We start from the raw sequence: 26,154 nt of genomic DNA on the forward strand, positions 1-26,154 counted from the left end.
CTAAGATCCCACATGCTGCAGGGCAACTAAACCTGTGCACCGCAACTACTGAGCACACAAGCCACAACTAGAGAGCCCACGTGCCACAACTACACAGCCCACACACTCTGGAGCCCGCGTGCCGCAAGAAAAGATCCCGCATGCCGCAACTAAGACCTGACGCAGCCAAAAATAAGTAAATAAATAAATATTTTTAAAAAATGAATTGATTATGTTGCTCTTCTGATTCAAATCCCGCAGTGATGTTCCACTGCTTATTGAATAAAGTCTAAGTTCTTTAACATAACATATAACATATAACATCCTTCCCAGTGGGCCACAGGCAATCTTTCCACTTATGTCCTATAAGTCCCCACCCATCCCCTCACCTTATCACCCACAAAGAATCACTCCTTCCCCTATGATCTCAGAGCTCTCCTTCCTCTGTTACTGAGTGCCTCACACTCCTTTGTAATTAGTTGCTAAAATATCTGGTTCCCCAGCAGAATATGAGCTCATTTATCTTCTTCACTTTGCATGACTGAATTTTCTAATTTTTCTACAAAATTTTATACCAAAAGTTTTATATCAGCATTTTACTAAAAGTGTGCCTTAATAAAAAATATGTTGTAAACAAGCTTGTAATATTTTGGATGGACATAAAAAATCTTGGTGGGAGGAGGCATCAGGCTGCAGAAGAAGGAAGTATCTGTGGTGGATGTGATGTCCATGTTCAGATTTAATGTCTTTTCAGAGAGAAAAAAAAAAAAGCCTTTTTACCTTCAGCCAAAGGCAGAATAAGAGTATGATGTCATACAGAAGAAAACTGAAGTTCTGAAGATAGAAGAGCTTCTTTTGCAGAATTAGAGCCATCCAATAGATGAAGATGAAGAAATGAAAACTTACAAGCTGGAATCATGGCTAGGGAAGTGGCAGAATTCCATTATCTTACTAAAATCTCCAGAAAAATCAATGTTTTTTGGTGGGAGGTAATGTTTTTTTCCCACTCTTGACCTGTCCATCTACGAAAAGGGAGTTCAGTCAAGCAATACCCCTTAACTTTCTCTACTCCTCTGCCTGGGGAAGGTGGAGTGTCTCATCTGATTGGAACATTTGGGAGGAATAAACTGGGTGTGCTCAACTCAGCTCCGGGCCTTATTTATTTCGCCCCTCTTGGGAGTAAACTTGCTTATAGTAAGCACAGTTTCTTCTCTGTTACTCATGCCATAAAATCCTTCCCAGCTGGAAAAGTTGTCCTGGTCCAATACTGCTATGACTATATGAGTAAGTCTAATTCTGAATGGAGTTAGCAGGCCCATTTGACTCTCGTGTAAAGATATATTCTCCAAGGTAGGCTTTATCAGTAAAAGAGGGGATATTTGGACTACCATCTGCCTCTGCTTTGTCTTATTGCTCAATTGTTCTGAACCCAGGTGGGATAGAGGGGAGTGTAGTAACTATATTTTCTTATTTTCTGTTTTCTTTTTTTTTTTAATTTTATTATGGAAAATTTCTAACATGTACAAAGTACTGAGAATAGCAATGAGAACTACCACACAGCTTCAACAGTCATCACTCATGGCCAATCTTGTTTCCTTTGTACCTCCCACTCTCCGTTATTCTGAAGCAAATTCTAGATACCACATTATTTCGCCCCTAAACATGTAGGCACACACCTCTAAAACAAAAGAATGGGAACCAAGACATTTGGTGTCTATGCCTAGCTCAGTGGGTGGCAGTCCTCTGTATCTTCATTTCTGCAATTTGTAAAATACGATTTATAGGTGGTTGCAATGAAATCTTTTTTGTTTTTTAAGTAACCACAATCAAAAAGGAGGGCTAAATCCTTACAGGGCTCCAGGAGGGAAGCTCACCCCATAAATCCAGGCTGGCAAAGCCCAAGGCACCACTCAGGAACAATTCCCTTTAAGGTGGGGATCCCAGGCACTGCCCATGGTCCCTGGCCATCTAGGGTGCAGTGGGTCCTTGTCCTGCCCCTTATTTTCCATATTCTTGATGCTCTGCCACCTGGGGCCTCACTGACTGGGGAGAGACTGCTCCTCTCACGGCTAGCTAATTGTCCAATAGCTAACAAATCCCCTGGACCTTTCATATACAAACTGACCAATCCAGAACCCACATCCATCCTTCAACCACCTTCTTTATCAAACTCTCACACACCAAGTCAATATTCCCCTGCCCTAATCAACCCAGCGCCAGGTACTAGATAACTGGAGACAGTCCCTACACCCCAGAGCCTGCTGAAATTATTCAGACTAGCCAGTCCTAAGCATGCTTATTCTGCCTTGCCTTTACTGTGGAAACCACAATAAACGCTTTTGCCCACGCTTTCCCCTTGACCACCCCCATCTCCTGATTGATCCTGGTGCTTCCCTGTATGGCCCTATGTGGTGAAGCACGCCCCTCTTCTTGAAGACGGTAAGTAAAAACTATCTTGTCAATGGCATCTGTCTCCTGATCTCCTGGTCTCACCATACCTGAATAATAATAAAACCTACATTTTAAAATGAGGAGCTGTTATCAGGCTCCTCCAAAGGCCCCAAAAAAATCTTCAGGAGGTGGTACAAAATGTGTCTTTATAACACACTCATTGATACCATCTCCCCTTCTTTCTTGCCATATTTGTTTTTAAATCAGTAAGGTGGGAACAGAATTACCCAAAGAGCTAGGCCCTGATTAGCAACAATTTGCCCAGTTTTCATTTGTTCTTGAGATTCTAACCACTGATTTCTAAAGAGGAATAATATATCCAATAATTTATCAGTCAATCTGCATCTTAAGTGTAAAAAATTCTTAAGTGTTGTAAACACAAGAGAAATGTAATTCATGGTCCAAGCGTTCAAGAAGGTTATGGTACAGTGGGGAAGTAAAACTAGGAAATATTAAACAATTGAGATGATTTAGTGTTAAAGCAGTAGATTAAGTAAGGTATAATGGGAGTTAAGGAAAGGGAAGAACAGTTTGAAAGTAGCATGAGAGCTAGATCTTAAAGGGTAAACTTAACTTGAAGAGGCAAAGAGGTGGGGGTATTCTTTGCAAACCAATTCAAATTGGTTCAAGTCAAAACAGAAAAAAAAGTATTAATTGTTTCTTATTACCAAAGAGATCAGTCATATGTAGATCGAGAAGCTCAATTATATCATCAGGAATCTGTCAGTTGCTGTTTCTTGGCTTTGTCAAGCACTACTTTTTCTAAAAGTTCCTACTGAAGGTTCAGGCAAGGCTCACATTGGGCCAGCTTGGGCCCAATGTTTTTTTTTCAATAAAGTTATTTATGTATTTATTTTTGGCTGAGTTGGGTCTTTGTTGCGGTGCGTGGGCTTCTCATTGCAGTGGCTTCTCTTGTTGCAGAGCACGGGCTCTAGGCGTGTGGGCTTCAGTAGTTGTGGCTCACGGGCTTAGCTGCTCCTCGGCATGTGGGATCTTCCCGGAGCAGGGCTCGAACCCATGTCCCCTGCATTAGCAGGCGGATTCTTAACCACTGCGCCACCAGGGAAGCCCCGGGTCATATGTTCTTTATTGAACTGATTGCTGTGACCAAGGGGTCATGGTCCTCTGATTAGCCGGGCTTGGGTCACATGTCCACCCTAGAGCTGGCTGCGGAGTCAGCCACATGCAAACCTATGGACCAAAGGTAAGAGTTTGATGATTCCCAAAGGAAATTCTGAACGATGTTACCAAAAGGTAAGATCAATTCTGGACAGGAAAGTATAACAATCTTTGGCGTGGTGGGGGAATAACAGCATGAGCAAGGTGGAAAGGAAAGCAAAGACCAGTCTGACTATAATCCATATTAAGAAACAGAGGAAAATTTTGATAATTCAGGTAGTATAAAATTATTAGAACCTTTAAAAGTCAGACTGAAGAGACTGAATGACTCACTAAGCAGTGGAGATTCATTTTAGATTCTGAAGCAATAGAGTGATATGGTAAAAACAGTATTACAGAACAATTAATCAGACAAGAGCCAGGAGCTAAACTGTTGTCAGGAAGACCAGATGAGGAGATTGTTCAAATAATCCTGAAATGACATGATAAAGATTTATGCTAGACAGTAACAGTGAAGGGAAGAGATTAAGGTAAATCTAGATATTACTTTCCAAGGAAGAAAAGACTAAATTGAATACAGGGATGAAGAGAAGAATCAGAAGGGATGACAAAGGTTGTAGCTAGAGTTACAAAACTATTGCTAATAGAAATTTATAAGAAGAGTGGGTTTCCCTTTCTCCCAATGCCCCCACCTGCTCTCTTAGCCTACGATTTCTTTCAGTAGCCTGGATATAGACTGCTAAAGGGTCTAAGTACTGAAAGATTATGGTACCTAACTCCACCATCATATGTGATTCCATATAAAAATATTAAATGGTAAAATAAGCATAAGAAGTCCAACAGTCATGATTTGTCAAGTGATTTTTTTTTACAGTCACAAAATTTTCTCATTAGAAATTTACTGGTGACCTAAATGGGAATGAAATCTAAAAAACGGGATATATGTATACATATAGCTGATTCACTTTGCTGTACACTAGAAACTAACACAACATTGTAAAGCAACTATACTCCAATAAAAATTTTTAAAAATTAAATTAAAAATAAAAGAAATTTACTTACTGATACCCTAATTCACATTTAGTTTATATAATCCAGCACTACTTGTTAGTAATTATGTACTTGTTTTCATCCTCAGGTTGAAAACACAGATTTTTAGACTAGATGTTCTTTTTTTTTTTTTTTTTAAGCAACTTTTAACAGTGCCCTAATACAGCTGAAATACTTCCCCCCCACCAAAGGAAATGAAAACAGGGTATCGAAGAGATATCTGCATTCCCATGTTCAGAGCATCATTATTCACAATTGCCAAGACATGCAAACAACCTAAGTGTCCTTCAACGGATGAATGGATAAAGAAGATGTGGTACACATATACATATAAATAAGAATTCTGAAATTCTTATTTATAACTGTCAGCTGTTTAAAAAATAAAAGCTATTTATATAATCTTAGTAATTAGGACTATTCATTTGGGGGTACTAATTATACATAGGCAGAGGGAAGAGAAAAGAGGGAAGAGGAAAGATGAAAAGTACATGAGGTAAAGCTATCTCTTGATGGGGGATGGGACTCATATTAGCATTCAGGCAAAGAGATTCATCTTCCCTTCTAGCTTCCCTTCTCTGGTCACTAGATCAGAGGATGGATTCCTCGTTTTAGGAAGCTAGAGAGATTCAATGATTTGGTGGATAGAATACAGAGACTGTGAGAATTTCCGAAGGAGTAAAGTCTAGAATGGAAAAAGAAAGCTGAGTAACAGCTCCTAATTTAAAAACTATTGATTACTGGATTGATGGAGCATGCATTTGGAGTCATACTTGAACTTGAACTAGTCTTGTCACTAACCTTCCACTGCTACAAATTTTAGACATTTTCTCTAAGTAACTAATATTTAAATAATGAATAAAAATAAATTTAAATAATAACGAATATTTAATGAACACACATTCCGTGCCAGATTACTATGTTAAATGTAAAGCATTTGCATGGGTTAAAAATTTAATCTTCACAGCAAATTTATAAAGTAAATTGATCATTATCATTATCTCTATTTTATGGACAAAGTGACTAAGCCTCAACATAGATAATAACTTGCTTGAGGTCACAGAGCTAGATTTGATTCTGCTCTATGTGATGGACACCAAGCCCTGGTTTTCACTGCCACATTATACTCTTTTCCAAATAAATAATCTCTTAAATTTCTTATAGCTGGGTGACAATGCTTTGGCCTGAAAAGCCAGGATTTTTATTGCTAAAGGAGGGGCAGTGGGAAATTGGGAGGCTTTCTCCACCACATTCAATAAATCAGCACAGTTTTTCCTCTACTGTTGGAACAGATCACTGTTTCTTCAGCTAAGCACCAGATGAAGTAACTGGCTTGCATTTAGGGGGTGTATTTTCTAAAGAGTGAACCACATTTAGCATTGTGGGATGCTCATACTATATGTGTATGTGAGGCACTAGTGGGAGATCTTATACATTCATGTCTTATCCCATGGTACCTGCCAAACGTACATTCATTTTCTGTCTTTCTGCCTCTCTTTCTCCCTTTCCTCCTTCGAGCTATCCCTCTCTCCCTCTCTACTAAGCTTCTATATTTAATTGGAATTTGTTGTAATAGCATATGATTTTTCTTCCGGTCTCTTTTTCTTTTTTTTAATATTTATTTATTTGGTTGAGCCGGGTCTTAGCTGTGGCACATGGGCTCCTTAGTTGCGGCAGGCAGGCTCCTTAGTTGTGGCTCACTGGCTCCTTAGTTGTGGCATGCGAACTCTTAGTTGCAGCATGCATGTGGGATCTAGTTCCCTGACCAGGGATCAAACCCCGGCCCCCTGCATTGGGAGAACGCAGTCTTAACCACTGCGCCACCAGGGAAGTCCCTCTGGTCTCTTTTTTATCTACCTTTTGAAATAATTTTTCACTTTGTAAAAGTTACAAGAGTGGTACAGAGAGTTTTCGTATTCTCTCCACCCAGCTTCCTCTCATGTTAACATCTTGCTTAATCATAGTACAATGATCAAAACTAAGAAGTTGGTACGGTAGCATTAACTACAGAATTTATATGAATTTAATCAGTTTTTCCACTTATGTCCTTCCACTAGTCCAGAATCCAATCCAGGATGTAGCATTGCATTTACTCATCATGCCTCCTTTGTCTTCTCCAGTTTGTCACAGCTTCTCAGTCTTTCTTTTCCTTTCATGATCTTGACACTTTGGAAAAGTACTGATCATTTGTTTTGTACAATGGCCCTCAATTGGGTTTATCTCATGTTTAGATTGAGGCTCTGCATTTTTGGCGAGAATACCGCAGATGTGATGAGCCCTTCCCAGTGCACCATGTTGGGGAGTACATGATGTAAATGGCATGTTTTTAATCAAGGGAGTGGCCTGATAAAATCTACAATTTTGAAAGATAACTCTGACAGTGAGGTGCAGAGTAAACAGGAGTGAAGGAAGGTTGTTGTCAAGATACCAATTAAGGGGCGGTTGTAATAGACTAGGCAGGGTATGAAGGTAGTCTGAACAAAGGCTGTGGCTGTAGGGATGGGTGTGAAAGTCTGAATATGAGATTCCCAAAGTAAAACGAATAGGATCTGGGGAGTTGTTTCCATGAGAGAAATGAGGTGAGAGAGGAACTGAGGATAATTACTAGGATATTAGGATATCAGGTAGATGGTTGACTCCATTATCAATTGATGGCCAAGATCTTTGTAATTCAGATTCCCTAATAAGATTTAAAAAAAAAAATAACATGCTGGTGTGTGGCTGCAATAAGAGGATGTTTGCATGTTTGTGACAAAAAGATACAGAAAGAGGGGAAGAAAGAGATCTTCGACCATTTATTTACTCCTGTTTTCAAGGTTCAGGTTTGGAAATTCAGCGTCTTTGCTCTGTATCTATGAGTGAGAGAGAAGTCAGCATCTCATCACAGCCCTCGTTTTCACTGGGTAAAAGGGAATTTTCATACGTACTTGACAAATATTTGTGGAATAGTGCATGAAAGGGTTAGTATGTCTGAGTCAGGGGCAAGGGAGACAACAGAATGTGATGGAAGCCACTGCAAATTGTCCCATGGCCAGAAGTATTTCAAATAAACTGGCTCTGGTCTTAACCTGGAACAGTGAAGCCAAGATGGAAATTCAAGATGAAAGCAGTGAAGTTTAACCTTTCTTGCTCATTTCTATGTTAGAGACAGAGGAGAGGAAGAAACCTCAGATTTTCCTAATGTTGGAGAAACCTACCTGAGCTTCCACTGACCTAAAAGCTGACCTCACAGTGCATCATGGCGGGAAGAAGGGAGTTTAGCTGATTTGAAGCCAATGGATTATAATTACATGTTAAACATTCATACTTCCCAATAAAACAGAGGTTTTTAACTGGGCTGCACATAAGGTTTATCTGCAGAGTTTTAAAAAACTACAGATGCCCAAGACCCATCCCAAGTGATTCTGGTACGGAAGGCATATTATTCAGAATTTCTTTGACTGAAAGCAGCAAAAAAGCAACTCAAATCAGCCTCAGCCACAATTTGGAGTGAGTTGTGAATTATTATCTAATGCTGCATAACAAATTAACCAACTCAAACCTTAGCAGCTTAAAACACACCTTGTACAGTTTCTGTTGATCAGGATTTGGGGGGTGGCCTAGCTGGGGGTTCTGCCTCAGGGTCTTTCGCGAAGTTGAAATCAAGGTGTCAACTGGGCTTCAGTCATCCAAAGGCTTGACTGGGGTTGGAGGACCCACTTCCAAGGTGGCTCTGTTACACGGCTGGCAAACCGTTTTGCCACACAGGTTTTTTGCACAGGGCTGCTTGAGTCTTCTCACAATTTATTGGCTGGTTTTCCCCAGATCAAGCAATCCGAGAGAACAAGGCTGAAGCAGCTTGATACGATTTTATGGCTCGGATGAAGGTGTCTTTGAGTAGGAGGAGGGGGATCATCACAGGTGGGATGTCTATTGTCGCAAAGGCTGAGGACCATCCTAGAGCAAACATGCCATATGTTCCAACACACCCATTCATTGTTTATAGGGTGAAAATGATTAAAATGAGTATCAAGGGAAGGCGTGAAGGGGAAAGTATAATAATTTTAAAAACCTCAAGGGTTATGACTCACCTCTAACTGTGGTAATAGACTTAGATCTGTCTTAATAAGTCTTTAACATTTGCAGATCCCTTTAGAGTTTCTCGGATGATTTCATAACATCTTATTTGATCTTAAGAACAATGTTAGGTTTGTAGGCTGGCGTCAGGAGGATTGGGACTGAAAGGCAGAGCTAATAATAGTGAACACCCACCAGATGCCAGGCATTTGACTAGATACTTCATATTCATAAACTTTTTACCCAAATGCCATGAGGTCAATATTAGTAATTTCAATTTTGAGGGAGGCTTAGCTTCCTTGGGCTCAGAGAAGTTAAATGACATGCCCACAGCCGAGCATTGGAGCCAGAAGGAGAACCCAGATTTTCCTTCTCACAGTCCTACATGCTTTCCACTTGGCTGCTTCCCTTTCCAGCATAACAACCACTGCTGCTACTTGCTCCACATGCTACATCCTTGACTTAACCTTCATCTTATGGTAGCATGGGACTCCCCAAAAGACAGAGGACTCAATAATTGCAGGCCAGGGGTGGGGGGGTGGCGGTGGGATGAACTGGGAGATTGGGATTGACATATATACACTAATATGTATAAAATGGATAACTAATAAGAAACTGCTGTATAAAAAAAATAAATAAAATAAAATTCAAAAATTCAAAAAAAAAAATTGCAGGCCCAGACTTATAGTACCCTAAGAATGGTGTTTTTTTGGTTTTGTTCTGCCTTGTTATTTTGGTGACCACTTCATTACAAGCCTATTGGAATGAAAAAAGAAAGGCAGAGAAAAACTATATTGAACAAGAAAAGATACCTAGTTTGCAGTTTATACTGAAAAAATCCAATTCTCTAGGAATGTCTACCTTCGTTTGATTTTTATGAAAAATCTGTCTCCAAAGCAGACAACTTGAGTGGCCACAAATAACATCTTGGCATCTCATTTTCCTTTGTTGTCAAGTTGGGTAATATTTCTTAAGGTTGGCCTAACTTTCATGGGTGTGGAAGGATAGGTGGCATGAAAGATAAGATGTACTTTGTGTTCCTACATGTGTTTGAGTGAAATAAATGATTTTCAAGAGGTAAACATCATCTCTACTACTAATGGCCTCAAACTTCTAACCGTTCTTCTAACTTATAAATATGCAATTACACCTCCATGTTGTTTGTGGCTTACTAAAAGCAATGTGCCATAGTATTACCTGAGATAATCCAAAATAGATGTCAAGTCTCCCACCAAATAAATCTGCTATTTTTAGCAGCTGCAGGCTAGCTAGGCAATTTGTCCTCCATCCAATATTGTCAGGGTGATCATAGCACCTTTTCTGAGCTCTGTACAACCTTTGCTTCAGTAAGGACCATATCAAAACAGAGGTCTGGAGGTTCTCTCCTCTTACATACCCTATATATCCTGGCTTACAGGATACTCAGCCAGTCATATCTTCAATGAAGGCTTATCCCTTAACCCCCTCATTCCAGTCCTACCAGTCAGTTACTCAAGCATTCCTGTTATTATGGTAGAGTATAGTAGTTAAGAGCATGCAATTGGAAATCAAATTTGGATTTGGCTCTGCCATTACTTGTCCGGCCTTGAGCAAGTTATTTTACCTCTTTGTGCCTCAGTTTCTTCATCTGAAAAATAATACTATCTTCTAGTAGGATTTAATGAGTATTAAATGAGATAATATATGTAGGGAGTTTAGAATGATGCCAGGTATATGGTAAGCACTATACAGGTGATACCTATTTTTATTATTGCATGTATTTTTCATAAAGCTAGGTTACCTCCTAAAAATTTGAAGACTCAGGCAACTGATTGTTTAACCGGTGGGTCAAATAAACATTTATATGCTGCCTAATGTAATTAGTATTATTGGACTAGACAGAGAAGACATGAAGATCAGCATAGACCTAAACAAAGTAGCTTTAAGTGTTGATGTCATGAATCCCTGATGCCTTTCTGCCTTATTCTACCACATCCCCCATTTTTAAAACAGGGAAAGGGACAAAAAGGGATTACCAGGGGAAGCAAGTTCCAACAGAGTCTCCTGCTGGGTCTTTTACAGGGTTGGGGGAGAAAGAGAGAGAGAGAGAGAGAGAGGGAGGGAGGGAGAGAGAGGGAGAAGGTGCATAGCAACTCACTCACAAAGATAAGTTCAAGAAGTGTGTTGAATATGGAGTCTTGAGTTGAGTTGCTACAGATTCCAGGTCTCCTCTGTCAGCCTCCTATTTTGTTGACATCTGTGATATTATAATAAAGTGAGCACAGAATGGTCCAAAGTTAGAAGGCTACTCTGATTCTTGGATTTTTAACTATGAAGGCCTTTCATAGTGTATAAATGGGGTGGCCAAGAGCTGCAGAGGTATAGTTGCAAGCTAAGCATAATGACAACAGCAAGCCGAGTCCCAGAGTTTCAGGACTAGCCTCATAATACAGAGTAGCACGGTGATTCACTATTTGGGGTCATAAAGTCTTGGGTTCCAAACCTAGTTCCAACAAATGTTAGCAGTGTGACTCTGGGTAGTTACTTTATCTTTCAAAGCCTCAGATTTATACAGTTGTTATGAGAATTAAATAAAGTAATGTATGTAAGGTATTGTCAACACATACTTTCCAAAAAGTTAAAAACATGACTCTCATACAAATATAAAGTGAGCATGCATCAAAGATTCATTTCACATGTTAATGAGAGAACTGACAAGATGGTTTAAAGAAAATTGGAGAGAGCAAAGTATTTACAGTGGCTAAAGAAAAAGGCTTGAAAAAGCTGGCTAATTTAGATACAAAACTGGCTGATGTACAGGGCAATAAAACTGTAACTTTTGGGGTTGTCTTCTTTACCAGATAAATAATTTGCATCTCTAGTGAACAAATTTCATTTTCATCACAATCATCAGCTGTTCTCAAGTGGGGGTAATTTCTCTTTCCAGGGGACATTTGGCAATGGCTGAAGACATTTTTGGTTGTTACAGCTGGGGGGTGAGGGTGTGTGTGAGTGCTACTGGCGTCTAGCGGGTAGAGAACAGGCATGGTCCTAAACATCCTTCAACGTACAGGACAGCCCTCCCCCCGCAAAAAAGAATTTTCCAGCCCCCAATCCCAATAGTGCTGAGCTTGAGAAACCCTGTCTATCAATTTCTACAAGTTAACATCTACTCTTATGAAATTTAAAATATGCTAATGAAGAGAAAATAGCGAGTCAAACAAAGATACACACTCCCAGAGAACTGGCTAAGGTGGGTTGGCTAGAAAATGCTTAGATAACTCTGAAAGGACATGCAGTAGCCCTTTTGCCTATTTCCCAGTTTTGGAAAGTTTTCTTGACAATACTTGACACCATACCTGAAACACGGTAGGTGTTCAATAAAGGTTAGTTATTTCTATAAATTTATAGGCCAGTAGATAGAAGTCCAAATGCCCATACAGTAAAATAAATACCGTACTTTTACAGAAGCATCATCACTGTTGGAAATTTCTTCCCTGTTGGATGTTTTCATCATGGTCACTTTGAAGTTTTAAGAAAGTCCTCCAATATAACCTTCAGACTTACAGATGATAGATCTATTAAAAAAGACAAGTCATGTTTAAAAAATTTCCTGAAAGCCTCATTCAAAAAACTAAGCCCCTCCTCCTGCATGAAAAACTTTTATTGTCAAATTGAGAATATCCAAGATATCCTTAGGAAATCCATTTAAAGTCTGCTATAGAAAGGATAGTAAGGTAAAGATCATAGAATTGCAGATCATGGCCCTTTTTATTGGCCAAAATGTGTGTGTGTGTTTTTTGGGTTTTTTTTGACATTTTAAAAATTGAAGCATAATTGACATACAATAGTATATTAGATTCAGGTGTACAACATCGTGATTCAATATTTATATACATTACAAAATGGTAACCACAATAAACCTAGTTACCGTCTGTCACCATACAAATTTATTACAATATTATTGACTGTATTCCTTATGCTGTACATTTCAAAGGTAAAAAAAGAAAAAAAAAGCAGCCACGCAATTGCCCAAATTCGTCTTGTATAAATCAGTTGAATAGTATATCCAGTGGTTGTATCTATCAGTCTGAGTCCAAAGGAAGAGGTTTTATTCACCCCCCACCCCTTCCCCCCTTATTAATGACAGCCAGATATTGTTGGAGAAGGCACTGCCATGGCTCACTGAGTGTCAAGGAAGCAGCTGTGGTGAAATGCTGGCAAAACTTGCTGGTAATCTATCCCCTGGAATTTTGGGGAAATCCACCCTCCAGGGTGCCATGGAAAAGCTGTTCCCCAGGAGATGTCTCACCAGAGACACTGCTACATTGCCAACCCACAGGAACATAAAAGCAAAATCCTTCTCCTGCAATGGCTCTCCAGTGCCCTCTATTGACAATGCTTAACATTGTTCCACTCGGCAAAGGAAAACTATTTAGAAGGCCCAGATTCATTTTCACAGAGAAAGCAAAAAGGGAGAATTTGGAGCTAAGAGTGAATAAAATCAATAACCGATGCAAGCGTTATTCTGTAATATTTTTAGGAGCTGACAATACTGATAATTTCAGGCTGGTAGTGTCTGAGTAACAGCCAGTTTGGGCCCTCCTGGGCCCGCAAGGTGCTTATTTGTCCACTATAGAGCAGTAATTCCGCCTGGGCCCTGAGTAGGCAATATCGACATCACCTGGGAACTTGTTAGAAATTCAGATTCTAGCATCTTACCCCAAACTAACTCAACCAGAAACTCTGGGGTTGGGGACCAGCAATCTCTGTTTTAATATGCCCTGCAAAGGATTCTGGTGCATGCTAAGGTTTGAGAACCACTGTTATAACAGTAAGTTCTAGGAACTTGCTGTGCGGGCATGAAGAGAAGAGTCAATAAGGATTTATTTGTATGAGTTGTAGTCTCAATTTTTTTAAAAAATTTATTTATTTTTTTTGGCTGCTTTGGGTCTTCGTTGCTGTGCGGGCTTTCTCTAGTTGCAGCGAGGGGGGGCTACTTGTTGTTGCAGTGCACGGGCTTCTCATTGCGGTGGCTTCTCTTTGCTGCAGAGCATGGGCTCTAGGCACGCGGGCTTCAGTAGTTGTGGCACGTGGGCTCAGTAGTTGTGGCTCGCGGACTCTAGAGTGCAGGCTCAGTAGTTGTGGCACATGGGCTTAGTTGCTCCGCGGCATGTGGGATCTTCCCGGACCAGGGCTTGAACCCGTGTCCCCTGCACTGGCAGGCAGATTCTTAACCACTGCGCCACCAGGGACGTCCTTAGTCTCAATTTTTAATCTTGAAGAAGACAACCTAACTTCTCTGGGATCTGGAAGCTAGCACGGAAAATAATATTTTAATCTCTACTTTTGCATTGATGATGTGTTTCTGGACTCGTGGGCATGAATGCATCAGCTATGCTCACTTTGGTAAGAAATTCTGTTTTCGATGTTCTCTTATCTGCAGGTCATGCTACCTTGATGCGGGCCCCAAAGCTGCTATTTCAATTTTCATCTGTTTCTGGGTGTACACAGAAGTGGAGACTAATGCCCATTCTACATTTTCCATACCCTTGCTTTTCCCTAGGTCTCCACCATGACTGCAGTTACTAGAAGAATAGCTAGAGCCACAAACCTAAGGTCAGCATAGCAGACAGTGGCATGGAGCTCACATTAGCTCACCACTGTTTCTTGCCCTTCAGATAACCTCATGAGTTGGCTTGCCTCCTTGACAAAGCTCCAATAGCCCAGAACAGAAAGCTTCATTTTCCCCTGACACAGCCTTTGCCTTTCCAATTTGCTCCTTTCGAAGGAAAGATGGTGAGATGTATGCTAGCAAGATATTTTTCTGCCATTTTTTGCTTTAAAATGAAAAATATGTGTGTGCATGTTTGTGTGGTGTAGGGATTATGTCCTGGCCCTGGTCCTGCCAATAACTAGCTGCATGGGGTTGGGCAGGTCACCAACTCTGGCTCTAATTTCTACACATAAATATAGAGCATTAGACAAGCTGATACTGCTCCAACATTTTATGATTCTATGCACTACCACAAGCGTATCCTTAAAAGGTAACTTGGTGGGCTTGAATCTCACCCTTTAGTGTAACAGTCTGTGCATGAGGCCCTCTTCTAAATTCCCTCTTCTGGGTTTAACATTAAGCACAATGAAACCTTCCTACAGCAAATTCATCCTAAAGGGACTGAAGTTATTTATACATAGAAAGTGAAGTCTTCAGCAGATTTGCTCCTTTTCAATAAATAAAGAGCATGTGTCTTTCTAAACAGATATCTATCCCATTAACTGCTTTGATAAGAGTAACTAAATGTGAAAGCACACACTGGAAATGAAGCACTAGTATTCTTTATTTCAAATTCCTGATTTATTTCTCACTCATAGTAGTAAGCAAAAATGTTTACTTCTTCCCAAAATGATTTGAACGTTTACATTTTTAATGTTTGTTAAAGTTTTGTTTTTTCTCAAGATAAAGAGTCTTTCTCTGAGCTATTTTCACATGCTGAAATGGGGGGAAATGACCGTCAAGTATGATGCTTCTCAATCAACAATTGCCCTCTGTGGGGGATGGTATTTCAGAAATTCCTGGAAATAATAAAGTTTGAAAAGTCATATCTAGACTTTTACACTAAAAAAAAAAAAAAAAAATCCTCTTGTTTTGATAACACAAATTACATCTATCTAAGCTTGCTAAAATCAGAGCCAGGGAGGATAAGCAGAAAAAAGGTTGTGGTAATACTTGCTGTTGCTTACCTATTTCCTCCTCCTTCCTTAGTAAAAGCTTTTTCTTCCCCGTGGCAACATCCCCAGACGATGAAACACAATGGGCTCAAACCTCTCAGAACGCCTCTTCCCAACCTCTCTTGCAGTGAGAGTGGCCATGGAGGTAGTTCTGGCTGTTGGGGTCACTGCTGGGTGACCCTGGAAGGCCTGCGGCTGGCTGTGCATCCTCTACCCAGCTTCCTGCCTTTATAGTTGACACTGTGTGGGGAGCTTCTGCTGCCTTCCTGTGACCTCCTGGGGTAGCTCCGCAGCCAAGGATGAAAGACCCTGGCTTTTCCATAACACTTTCAAGTTGCTAAATTTCAGAAAAACAGGTCTTCAATATGTAATATTTGGGACTTACACCAAAAAGTTATTTATATGAAATTCAAATTTAACTGTATGCCCTCTAATTTTCTTTTTGGTTTTTTCCCCCTAAATCTGACAACTCTAACCCTAATCCTAACTCTAACTCTAACCCATAATTCTTGGTTATGTAAAAAAAATAAACCCCAATAAGCTACTATTAGTCAAGTAACACGTTGCTTGCATGTGAATTCAATCCTGACATAGCAGTAACTTATAACAAGTACCCAACATTTATTGTGTTCATTATGTGCCAGACACTGTGCTAGTTAGCAGGGGTGTGTTTGTAATTAAGTCACAGAGGTAGGTCCTGCCTTCAAGCAGCTTGCAGTCTAGCTGGAGAGACAGCCACTAAATAAGTGATTCTGTAAGCAGCAGTATAACTACAATTGTGATTAACGCTTTAAAGGAAAAGTAGAACTTTGAGAGCACCTATGAGGGCGGGGCAAGGAGGAGGGACTCGTCTGAGAAGCAGCATTTTAGGGGTGAGCTGAAGGAGGAGTAGGAGTTAGCAGACTAATTGGAGGGGAGGGTTGTAGAAGTTTGCTCCAAGTATCAGGAGCAGCACATGAGCCCGCTGTGAAGCAGGAAGGGTCCTGGTAAGTTTGAGGAGAGGAGGGCCCAATGGCTGAACAGCAGTGGGTCGAGTGACTGGAAATGAGGGTAGAGAGGCACTCATAAGCTAGATCAGGGAATGTCTTGGGGGCCATATTAAGGATTGTGAACTTTATCCTTACTCTCCACTAAACCCACACTAAGCACTGTTGATATCCCCTTCTTATAAAGAGGAAATATAGACTTTAAATGCTTTGATCAAAGACATATAGCTATTAAAAGGATGAACTGTAATTTGAGCCCAGATTTTTTTGTTTTTCAGTGTGTGTGACCAAAAAACCCCCTAGTCATCACAGAGAGCAAGCTAGTTACAAATTTCTAAGTTCTGAGTGCTGCTGATCAGATGAGTCTGTAGAGAATGTTTAAAGTTAATGTAAGAATATATTTTATATTTGTAAGGACTGAGAGGGTGTGAGCAATCTATCTATTATTAATAAATAACAAGTTGATCACTAATTTAAATTCCAGCACTGAATGAGGCCTCAAAAAAATTATACGATTATACAGATCTCCTGTTGTGCTTTTCAATGAAAGCTCCCCTGTATTACATATCACTGAAGTAACTGTAACTTATTTCTGCTATTTTAGACCAATGGTTTGACAAAAACAAAATAAAACATGCACATAAAAAACCTTATTTGTAACAAAGTCTCAACATAAGTGACACAAATGATTCAGTGGTTTCAGACACATATAAAAAACAGTAACAGCAGCAACAAGGAAAAAACACAAAAAGATACTGTTGCAAATTGTTGATTTATTCAATATGATTACCAATATGACTACTCCTGGTAATCCCATTATTTGCAGGAGGTGGGCGTTGGTATGGGATGGTAACCAATATTTTTAAAAAATTAAAAATAGAAAAATATCAAGAGTACATTGTATGTGAGGTAAATATTTTATGATTCTTGATATGATACATGCAACACATATAGACACATACACACAAACACACACATCAATAGATTACATATATACTGGATTGTGATCTATATCTTATTCCTTACTCTGGGTCCCATACAGAAGAGTTTGACAATCCCTGGTCTAGAGAAACTGACTCACTCTTTGTGAACTATGCTGTATCTTGTAATTCCTGGAGTGAGAACAAAGTTAAGGTAAATTCCTGTCCATAGTCATGGATAACTACTTACTTTTCCATGTGTTAAGGAAATCATGTGTGATAGAACAAACAGAGAAACAAACAAACAAAACAACAGGCTGTCATCGTACCGAAGTACACATTGTATCTTGGTTAAGGTTCTTGCATAGATTCCTTTGAATTTCCTAATTCACTCCAGGAAGGATTCAGTGCATTCCAACTTTACGCTGTCACTTGCAGACCTGGGGAATAATTATAAATAGAAAAGAAATTAATGGAGAATTCCAATTGTCATTTTATTAAATCTTCACACTAACATCTAAGGGTGTTAAGATTACAGGGATTCTGGGGCAAGAAATGCTGGTTTTCTGTAAAGAACTAAATAGAGTCCAAGTCTCATTCATTTAATCCTTGCGTTAAATTTAAGCCTATTTTCAGCTATCAGATATCCAATATCATTTGCAATTGGTATAATAATCCTTGACTTCAAGGAATGAAATAATTTGAGAACTAGAAGAATAACACAAAAGGTGGCTGGTACAGTCGAATTCTTGTTTTGGAATGTTATCCTTGGTTTGAGGAAAGAAGTATTCTTACCTTCAATCTTTATTTTTTTAATATTTTTTTTATTTTTTTAAAGTAAGGAAGCCTTGCTGAATACTTAGTGACTTTGGCTTAGAAACTCAGTGATAAGCCTACCGCATTCTTATTACACATCTCATGCTGGAAAAGCACACCTAGTTTAGGATACTATTTAATCTTTGAAGCATGTAAAATATAAAAATGATTATACTCTTTGACCAAGCAAGTGCTACTTCTGAAAAATTTTAATATAATTCAAGAAGAAGAAAACCAGCAATTTGTGCAGATATTTTTACCGCATGTTATTTGCCAATGTAAAAAACTTTCTAACAACACAAAATATCCAACAATTGGGAAATGGTTCAATAATTTTGTTAATTTGGATATTATACTATATAATTATGCTACTATTACTTTATAACTGGAAACTATTTTAAATTCAGTATAGAAAAATATCCCCCCAAATTCATTTTATTAAATTTTTATTTTGCAATGTTTGTTCCTTTGATTTGACATCTTTCTTCTGTAGTAAGATGTCACTGTCAGGTCTTATAATTTACTTTTAACGAGCAAAACAGAACTCAGCCTTGAATCCTTCAACTGGGAGAACTATTTAGTTTTATTCAGTTTCATTACATAATGGACTGTATAAGCTTATTAAATATTAAATACTAATTTAAAAACAAAAGTAAGCATGGCAATTAACTATGTAAACCATGTAACCATATAAAAGACTGATGTGGGGCTTCCCTGGTGGCGCAGTGGTTGAGAATCTGCCTGCCAATGCAGGGAACACGGGTTCAAGCCCTGGTCTGGGAAGATCCCACATGCCACGGAGTAACTAAGCCCGTGAGCCACAATTACTGAGCCTGCGCATCTGGAGCCTGTGCTCCGCAACAAGAGAGGCCACGACAGTGAGAGGCCTGTGCACCGCGATGAAGAGTGGCCCCCACTTGCCGCAACTAGAGAAAGCCCTCGCACAGAAACGAAGACCCAACACAACCAAAAACAAATAAATAAATAAATAAAATTAAAAAAAAAAAAAAAAGACTGATGTGAATAGCAAAAACATTGGATGTGTACTTATCAAAATGTTAACAGTGATGATTGGTGGGAATATAGGTGATTATTTTCTCCCTAAAAGATTAAAATTTTTAAAAAATTATTATGTTTTTATAATGAGCTGAAAATAAACATTTTATTTAAAGGGAGTTTGAATGTTCCTGGTAGCTAGAGCTGCCTTGTCATAGGGAGAATAGGTAATGATTAAATTTTGCCTCAAAGTCTGGATTTAAATAAGGATTAAATTAAACATAGAACTTTATAAACTTACTCTCCTGGGTCATTTGTTTCATTAATAATTAAATTCAATCTTTGTTGTTTGCCTTTCATTATTATTACTTAATCACAATTATGATTCTATATGCTTAGAATAGAAAATTAGTTAAACAGTTTATGAGATGCTATCAGAAGCTTGAGGTGTAGTTAACTGAAACATTTGAAAGGTCTCCTGGCTAGCTCAGACCCATACTGAGGGTTAAATCAGGCTACGCTGAGGATCTCTCCAGGCTGGCTTTGGCAGGTACTGTGGTTGGAAGAACTGGGAAATGTGATGTGTTATGAATAATGCAGTAACTTATTTATGCAACTGGAAAAAAAACGAACATAGATCTTGGAGGCAGGAAAAGCTGATCTTCTTTGGATTTTACGTCTCTTCTAACATTTTGCTATTATGTTTTTCTTTTTAAGCTTTATGCAATATCTTGAACACAAGCAAGATAGCCTTACAAGGAATACTTCCTTACAAACCTCTAGGATGTAGGCAAGGAAAAAGGAGGGTGTCACACACATGGAAATGTACTTTCCTGTGGGCTCTCAGCCCTCATCAAAACATGTCAGCTATTCTTGGGCCTTGGACCAGATGGCACAAGCTGGCACTTGGTATGGAATTAGGTGCAATTTGCCTGAGCTACACGATCAAGGCTCCTTCATTTTTTAATAAATAAATAAATAAATAAATAAATTTATTTAGTTGCGGCGAGCGGGGGCTACTCTTCGTTGTGGTGTGCGGGTTTCTCATTGCAGTGGCTTCTCTTGTTGCGCAGCACGGGCCCTAGGCGCACAGGCTTCAGCAGTTGTGGCACGAGGGCTCTAGAGCGCAGGCTCAGTTGCGGCTCAGGGGCTTAGTTGCTCCGCAGCATGTGGGATCTTCCCAGACCAGGGATCGAACCCATGACCCCTGCATTGGCAGGTGGATTCTTAACCACTGTGCCACCAGGGAAGTCCCAAGGATCCTTTATTTTTATCAGCAGGTGGATCATAAGGGCAAACTTCAACGTATGACTTGGTCATTAAAGGAAAATTGGACCCAAGCATTAGCCATTATTGAGAGGATGGAAAGGTATAGGTGTTCAACTGCTGAAACACCCAATAAATATCTTATCAAGGTCAGCAAGGGAGCCAATAACTCTCAGAGAAGTGGCTCTGGCTCAGGTGCTATCGTTTACAAACGCTGAGCCCCTGTCTTCACACTACACTCTGTATCCACTTATGCTGGTGCCTGAGCTTCATTATGGGAGGTCTATCAGAGTAACATGGCAGGGATGAGCAGGCATACCTGAGGAGGCAAGGATTTTTTTTTTTTTTTTGAACATCTTTATTGGAGTATAATTGCTTTACAATGGTGTGTTAGTTTCTGCTTTATAACAAAGTGAATCAGCTGCTGGCAAGGATTTTAAGTTCCACTTAAAGGAAGAAATTTTAATATGGTCCTGAAATTTCTTTAAATAGGTTCATGCCTACATGAAGGGCTGATCCTGAAATTGGGAGGGTGTCAGGATCAATGAGCTGCCTGGCTGGGCTTAGACTGCTAGTCAGATAGGAATTTACTGAGGGCATAGGAAATCTAATTCTTATTGAGAGATTTTGAGATTTGGACTGGGGGATTTGCTTCTCACCAAAAGAGCATGTAATATTCTTCACTGCCAAAGTGACTCATACTGTCATCTCTTGAGCCAGCTGATGATTGCATTTTGTATGTTAGCCATGAAAACCCTTTTAGTTCAAACAGTTCCAATGAAACAGCTAGATCTATAGTTTTGTTTTCCCAGCACACTTTGTCATCCTTCTTCTTCTGCTTTCTACCTCCTGCCCTGCTTTCCCTTGGGGAATTTCTCTCCTTAAGTCAGGAGGCCTTAGGAGAGGTACTCAACTACAAGATGAGTACACGATCCAGTCCTAGCCAATCAGAATAAACCATCTCCCCAGGCATAGCGATTGGTTTAGCAAAAGTCATGTGACCCAAGCAGGACCAATCAAAATCTTTCCTGGGACTTTTCAGCTGGGCTAAAATGGAAAACTGCTTTAAAAAATGTTCAAAATAAAGAATTTTAAACATATGCAAAACTAGTGAGAATAATATATAGACCCCCCCCATACTCAACACCCAGCTTCAACATTTATCAACTCATAGACAATCTTGAAAAAGAATAAACTGTCTTTTTACTGGGGCTGTTGGACCTAGGAGGATGGTGCTTCCAAAAGACATCATATCTGTCAGTGGAGAGAGACTGACTTCAAAACATACCCAAACAGAAAATGAAATTGAGGGAAAACCATGAGGACCCCATTTGAGCTCCTTAATACAGCTGAGCCTGAAGCCGCTGCCACTCCTGTACTTTCTTTCTGCTTAAGCCAGATTTAGGAGGATTTCTGTCACTTGCAAAATGTATTGTCTGATATGAAAACCTTGAAGAAACACTCAGTAAGTAATTTTTAAAATCTTTTGTTTATTTTGGGAAATAGAATTTATGAAAAATCTTTAGGAGGAATAAATGAGAAAGGGAACTCTATACATATTAAAAGAAGATCACCAGCATTTTAACTTCACTAGACTCAAAGGATAATTTCAGTCCCATTGAAATAACAGCCATCTACTAAAAATTTTAAACTAAATAACATAAATATCATTAAGAGATATTACAAAGGGTGAATATTTTCACCCTTAAAAAAAACTCACAAAGTAATCAAGTCCCTAGACCCATTCAGAGTGTCTGATTCTGTACTATCTTCAAAGCAATGCATGAATAGATACAATCACTCCTACATCAGCTTTCTGGTATACCATTCTTGGGTATGTAATGAACTATTTCTCCCGGCTGCTCCTTCACAATCCACTTTGATTGGACAATACTTACACTTTTGCTTTGCTAGTTCTTGTATTAGGTCTTCATACACTTGTGAAAAGAGGTCCTCTTCAGATTTTGTTCCATCTAGGTAAACTGAGAAGGGGAAAAGAGAGCAGTTCAAATGCTAACAGGCTTAGTAATACAGGATGCTTACTCTGGCACTTGGCATCTCTTAAGAACACCAGTAGGTTTAACCAAAGAACCCAGGAATATAACTTAAAAAGAAATTAATAGCCATTAAAGAGAGAAATATATCACAGCCAGGTACAACGGGTAAGAAATTTTGATTTATTGCAGAGAAAATTCAAACTAGCTGATGTGAAAATAGAAAAAAAAAAAAAGAAAGAAAGAAACAGAGTTAAGTGGCACTGTGCATATGGCACTTTAGGAGCACTGAAGAGGTCCTTTCTCAAAACAATCATTTATGGAATTCCCTGGCAGTCCACTGGTTAGGACTCCAGGTTCAATCCTGGTCCAGGAACTAAGCTCCCACAAGCTGCACAGCATGGTAAAAAAAAAAAAAGAAAGAAAGAAAAAGAAATCACTTAAGGGAGTAGTTCTTGAACTTACTTATACATCAGGATCACCTGTGAAGCTTCTTAAACCATGCAGGGGTCTGAGTTCACATGTGTACTGAATCTGAATTCTCCAGGCCCATGAGATATATATTTTTAACAAAACTGGCATAGTCAGTTTGGGATAAAAAGTAGGAGTTATGTAGGTTAAAGGAAAGAAAGGGCCTTCTAGGCAGAAAACTGCAGAGGTAGGGAGGTAAGAGGAACTTTGTCTGTTAAGGAAAAGATGCTCAGTGTGGAAAGGCTAGAATGTGGGGAGGCAGGAACAGTATAGAGATGAGATTTTAGAGCTGTGCCTTAGTCTTTAGTGGCCTTGAGGTCTGGCTGTTTGGATTTTATCCTGAAGGGCTGGAGACTCTTTGAAGGTATTTAAGCAAGGTAGGAGCATGGTTGGATTTGCATTTTAAATGGAGAGAGAGAGAGGGGTAGTAAGAAGAAGACATCCCTGCAACCAATGGTCCATGTTGGAAGTGGTGTGGCCAGAATGTCACGAGAGGCTCTGTGGATGGGGAAGAGGGGTTGAACTGGACTGAAGACAGGATCATAATAGCCGCCAGATCATGGAGAGGCCCTGTGTGCTTTCTGTAGCTACCAAAGAGGTCACGAGGCTTCTCACAATATACGCAACTCCCTTTATTCTGAAAAGATACGTCAGTTTTGATTGCTCTACCCCATCCAAAACCCTTCTCTCTCCAGCATCCTGCATCTTCTCCATGTGGTACTCTATATCCCAAAGATCCGTTCTTGGCCCAGGCCCATAGATCCAGATATTTATATCTAAATCACTGCTTTAAGTCCCTCAGGCATCTCAACTTCATTACGTGCAAAACAGACTCGCATTCCTCCTTGCAAATCTGCGACTCCTTCCCTTTTTCCTATTTTCTGAAATAATGCCTGCCAATTCCTAAGCTGTTGTCCTTGCCACCTCAGTTGCCTGCACCATCCATGTCTATCCTATCACGCAGTTCTTCTGAGTACATATGTCCAATATTGCACCCTCTACATCTACCCTTCACATAGCCAGAGGGATCTTACTAAAACAAAAATTTTATATCTACCACATCCTTGTATAAAGCCTCTCTGTAGAGGGCTTCCCACTTTCCTTAGGATAATAAACTAAGTCCTTAACTGGTCTATGGCCTTGCAGGGTTTGGACCCTTCCTGTATCAGCAACATCACCTCTTGCCTTGGCTTTCTCTACCACAACCTTCCTTCTGGTGCCCCCTGGTCTTTTCATGCACCATACCCACCATCTGGGGTAACCTTCTATCTCCCCAAGTTACCTCCCTTTGTCCAGTTAAATCTATCATGTGGTTTAAATATGGCTTCCTCAAGGAAGCCTTCCTGGATTGCTGAGACTTGGGCAGTCCCCCTGAAGCTCAGTGTCACAGTATTCAGCACAGCTAAAAAGGATAATCTTGTGCATCATCCATTTAACATCCATTTTCCTGATAGAATGCTGGTTCATAAGAGTAGAGACTGAGTCTGCCTTATTTCCCTTGATATCACCAAGGCAATGCCTTGTGCACGGAAGGCATTCAATCAATATTTGTTGAATGAATGACCATCTAGAAGTTGACAAACTTTGACAAGAGCCATAGAGAGAGAAACAGAAGGCAGGAGAGCCAGTGTGGAAAAGGGGTAGCCCAGAGTGTTCTAGCTTAAAGTGTCCTTTTATAATCTAATACATGAGGAAAATGCCTTCTAAAGTCCTTTCTTTTGTGTATTTTGAGGCAATGACAAGTAAAAAGCCTTCCGTGGAGGGAAAAAAAGGCACTTACCGATTTCCCATGAGATGTTCTCCATTTCTTTTCTGTGCTTTAGATACATGGGCCACACGTGGCCCTCAAAATACCCTGGGGTGTCTGGAGGCTCGTAGATCCTTGTACTATCAAAATACGTAGGAAACTTTATGTTGACATAAACACAATTGATAAAGTAAAATAATGGTCAGGACAACGGGGAAATCACCCAGAGACTGAGTGTAAACAGGATTAAGACTACACTTTTTAGACTCAATGCCAGTTACAAAGACAACACCCAATGGATTTAGTCCCCTGATCTAAAAAATGAACTCTGTAATTCACTGACTACCATTCATAATTATTTTCCCCCCTCTAGTGATTTATAAAAGTGAGAGACAAATATTAATGTAAATAATGATAGAGATACTGATACGTTATAGTAAGTTTTAATCGGTGTTCTCTGTGTCTGTAGCAGCATACAGGTCTCCTAATTTAAAATCATAATCAACATGGGATTGCTTCATATGAAGATTTAGGAAGGATGAGCCAAATAGCTTGTACAAGAGCCTTTTCTTAGAAAAGTAATTTGCATTACTCCATGTGGGTGACCATTTATGGAAAAAGGTCTTGCTCTTTGTATGAAGAATTGAGGCTTCCCTTGCTTGAAAAATGACATATACACATTGCTCAATAATGCTGTTTCCTTGTTTCTCCTAAAGTTTGTCTTTTGAATTACAATCCACAAAGGCAATTTCAAAACTTACCTCCTCCTCCTCTTACATTCTTCATACGGAATGGTCAGAAAATAGCTTCTATTCCATATAGTGTCAAGGGGCCTAAATTAACGGCATATTTAGTGCACAAAGTTTTTTTCCCCATTCATTCAGAGTCAATATTAGAGTGGGGAATGCTTACTTATAATTATAGAGAAGGAAACCTTCGATAATTAAGATGGGAATTTCCGCAGTGTTTCCCCTGTCTGTTGATGCCAGGGGGTGTGCTGCGCTTTCCATCCAGCAGGAGATGGCGGACATCATTTCCTCCATGTTAAGTGCTTCAAGCACTTCAAACAAACACACAAAAAAATGAAATCAATACAACAAAAGTTTTACGCTGTGGCTTTTTATGATGAGTATAGCCAGTGGTCTATAAATATATAAAATAACACTATTTTATTTACCCTTCAAAACACCTAATTAGGGACTTCCCTGGTGGTCCAGTGGTTAAGAGTCTGCCTTCCAATGCAGGGGACACGGGTTCGATCCCTGGTCTGGGAACTAAGATCCCACACGCTGCAGGGCAACTGAGTCTGAGCGCTCTAGAGCCTGCGCGCCACAACCAGAGAGCTCACGTGCTGCAAATACTGAGCCCACGTGCTCTAACTAGAGAGGAGCCCGCATGCCACAACTAGAGAGAAGCCCACGCACCACAATGCAGAGCCTGTGTGTCGCAACTAAGAGCCTGTGTGCCGCAGCTAAGACTAAAAAAACCTAATTAACAAATATTTAGACAAAAAATATAAACTCTAATATTGATAAAGTGGTATGCTTGATATATTTTCATTCTGGAAAATTTTATTTATCTATTTATTTATTTTT

General features: G+C 39.6%; 2 protein-coding genes across 3 annotated transcripts in view; both read right to left on the reverse strand.

Moving 5' to 3' along the window:
* Nucleotides 1–17,613, reverse strand: part of CARNMT1 (carnosine N-methyltransferase 1) — a 67,973-nt gene extending 50,360 nt beyond the window's left edge. Inside the window, exons 1-2 of the mRNA XM_057548438.1 lie at nucleotides 17,599–17,613; nucleotides 12,092–12,209 (exon numbers count right to left, since the gene is read on the reverse strand). The gene's annotated coding sequence lies outside the window, so the exon portion shown is untranslated. The remainder of the gene's footprint in view (nucleotides 1–12,091; nucleotides 12,210–17,598) is intronic.
* Nucleotides 17,113–26,154, reverse strand: part of NMRK1 (nicotinamide riboside kinase 1) — a 32,914-nt gene continuing 23,872 nt past the window's right edge. Inside the window, exons 5-9 of one of the 2 annotated variants that reach the window (XM_007182281.3) lie at nucleotides 25,472–25,619; nucleotides 25,321–25,392; nucleotides 24,593–24,699; nucleotides 22,246–22,329; nucleotides 17,113–17,709 (exon numbers count right to left, since the gene is read on the reverse strand). In XM_007182281.3, coding sequence (XP_007182343.1) covers nucleotides 17,690–17,709; nucleotides 22,246–22,329; nucleotides 24,593–24,699; nucleotides 25,321–25,392; nucleotides 25,472–25,619 — 431 coding nt within the window. In that variant the 3' untranslated portion in view covers nucleotides 17,113–17,689. The remainder of the gene's footprint in view (nucleotides 17,710–22,245; nucleotides 22,330–24,592; nucleotides 24,700–25,320; nucleotides 25,393–25,471; nucleotides 25,620–26,154) is intronic. The other variant, XM_007182282.3, reaches the window with a different exon arrangement.

The sequence above is a fragment of the Balaenoptera acutorostrata genome, chromosome 6 (assembly GCF_949987535.1).
Source record: "Balaenoptera acutorostrata chromosome 6, mBalAcu1.1, whole genome shotgun sequence".
Classification (NCBI taxonomy): domain Eukaryota; kingdom Metazoa; phylum Chordata; class Mammalia; order Artiodactyla; family Balaenopteridae; genus Balaenoptera; species Balaenoptera acutorostrata.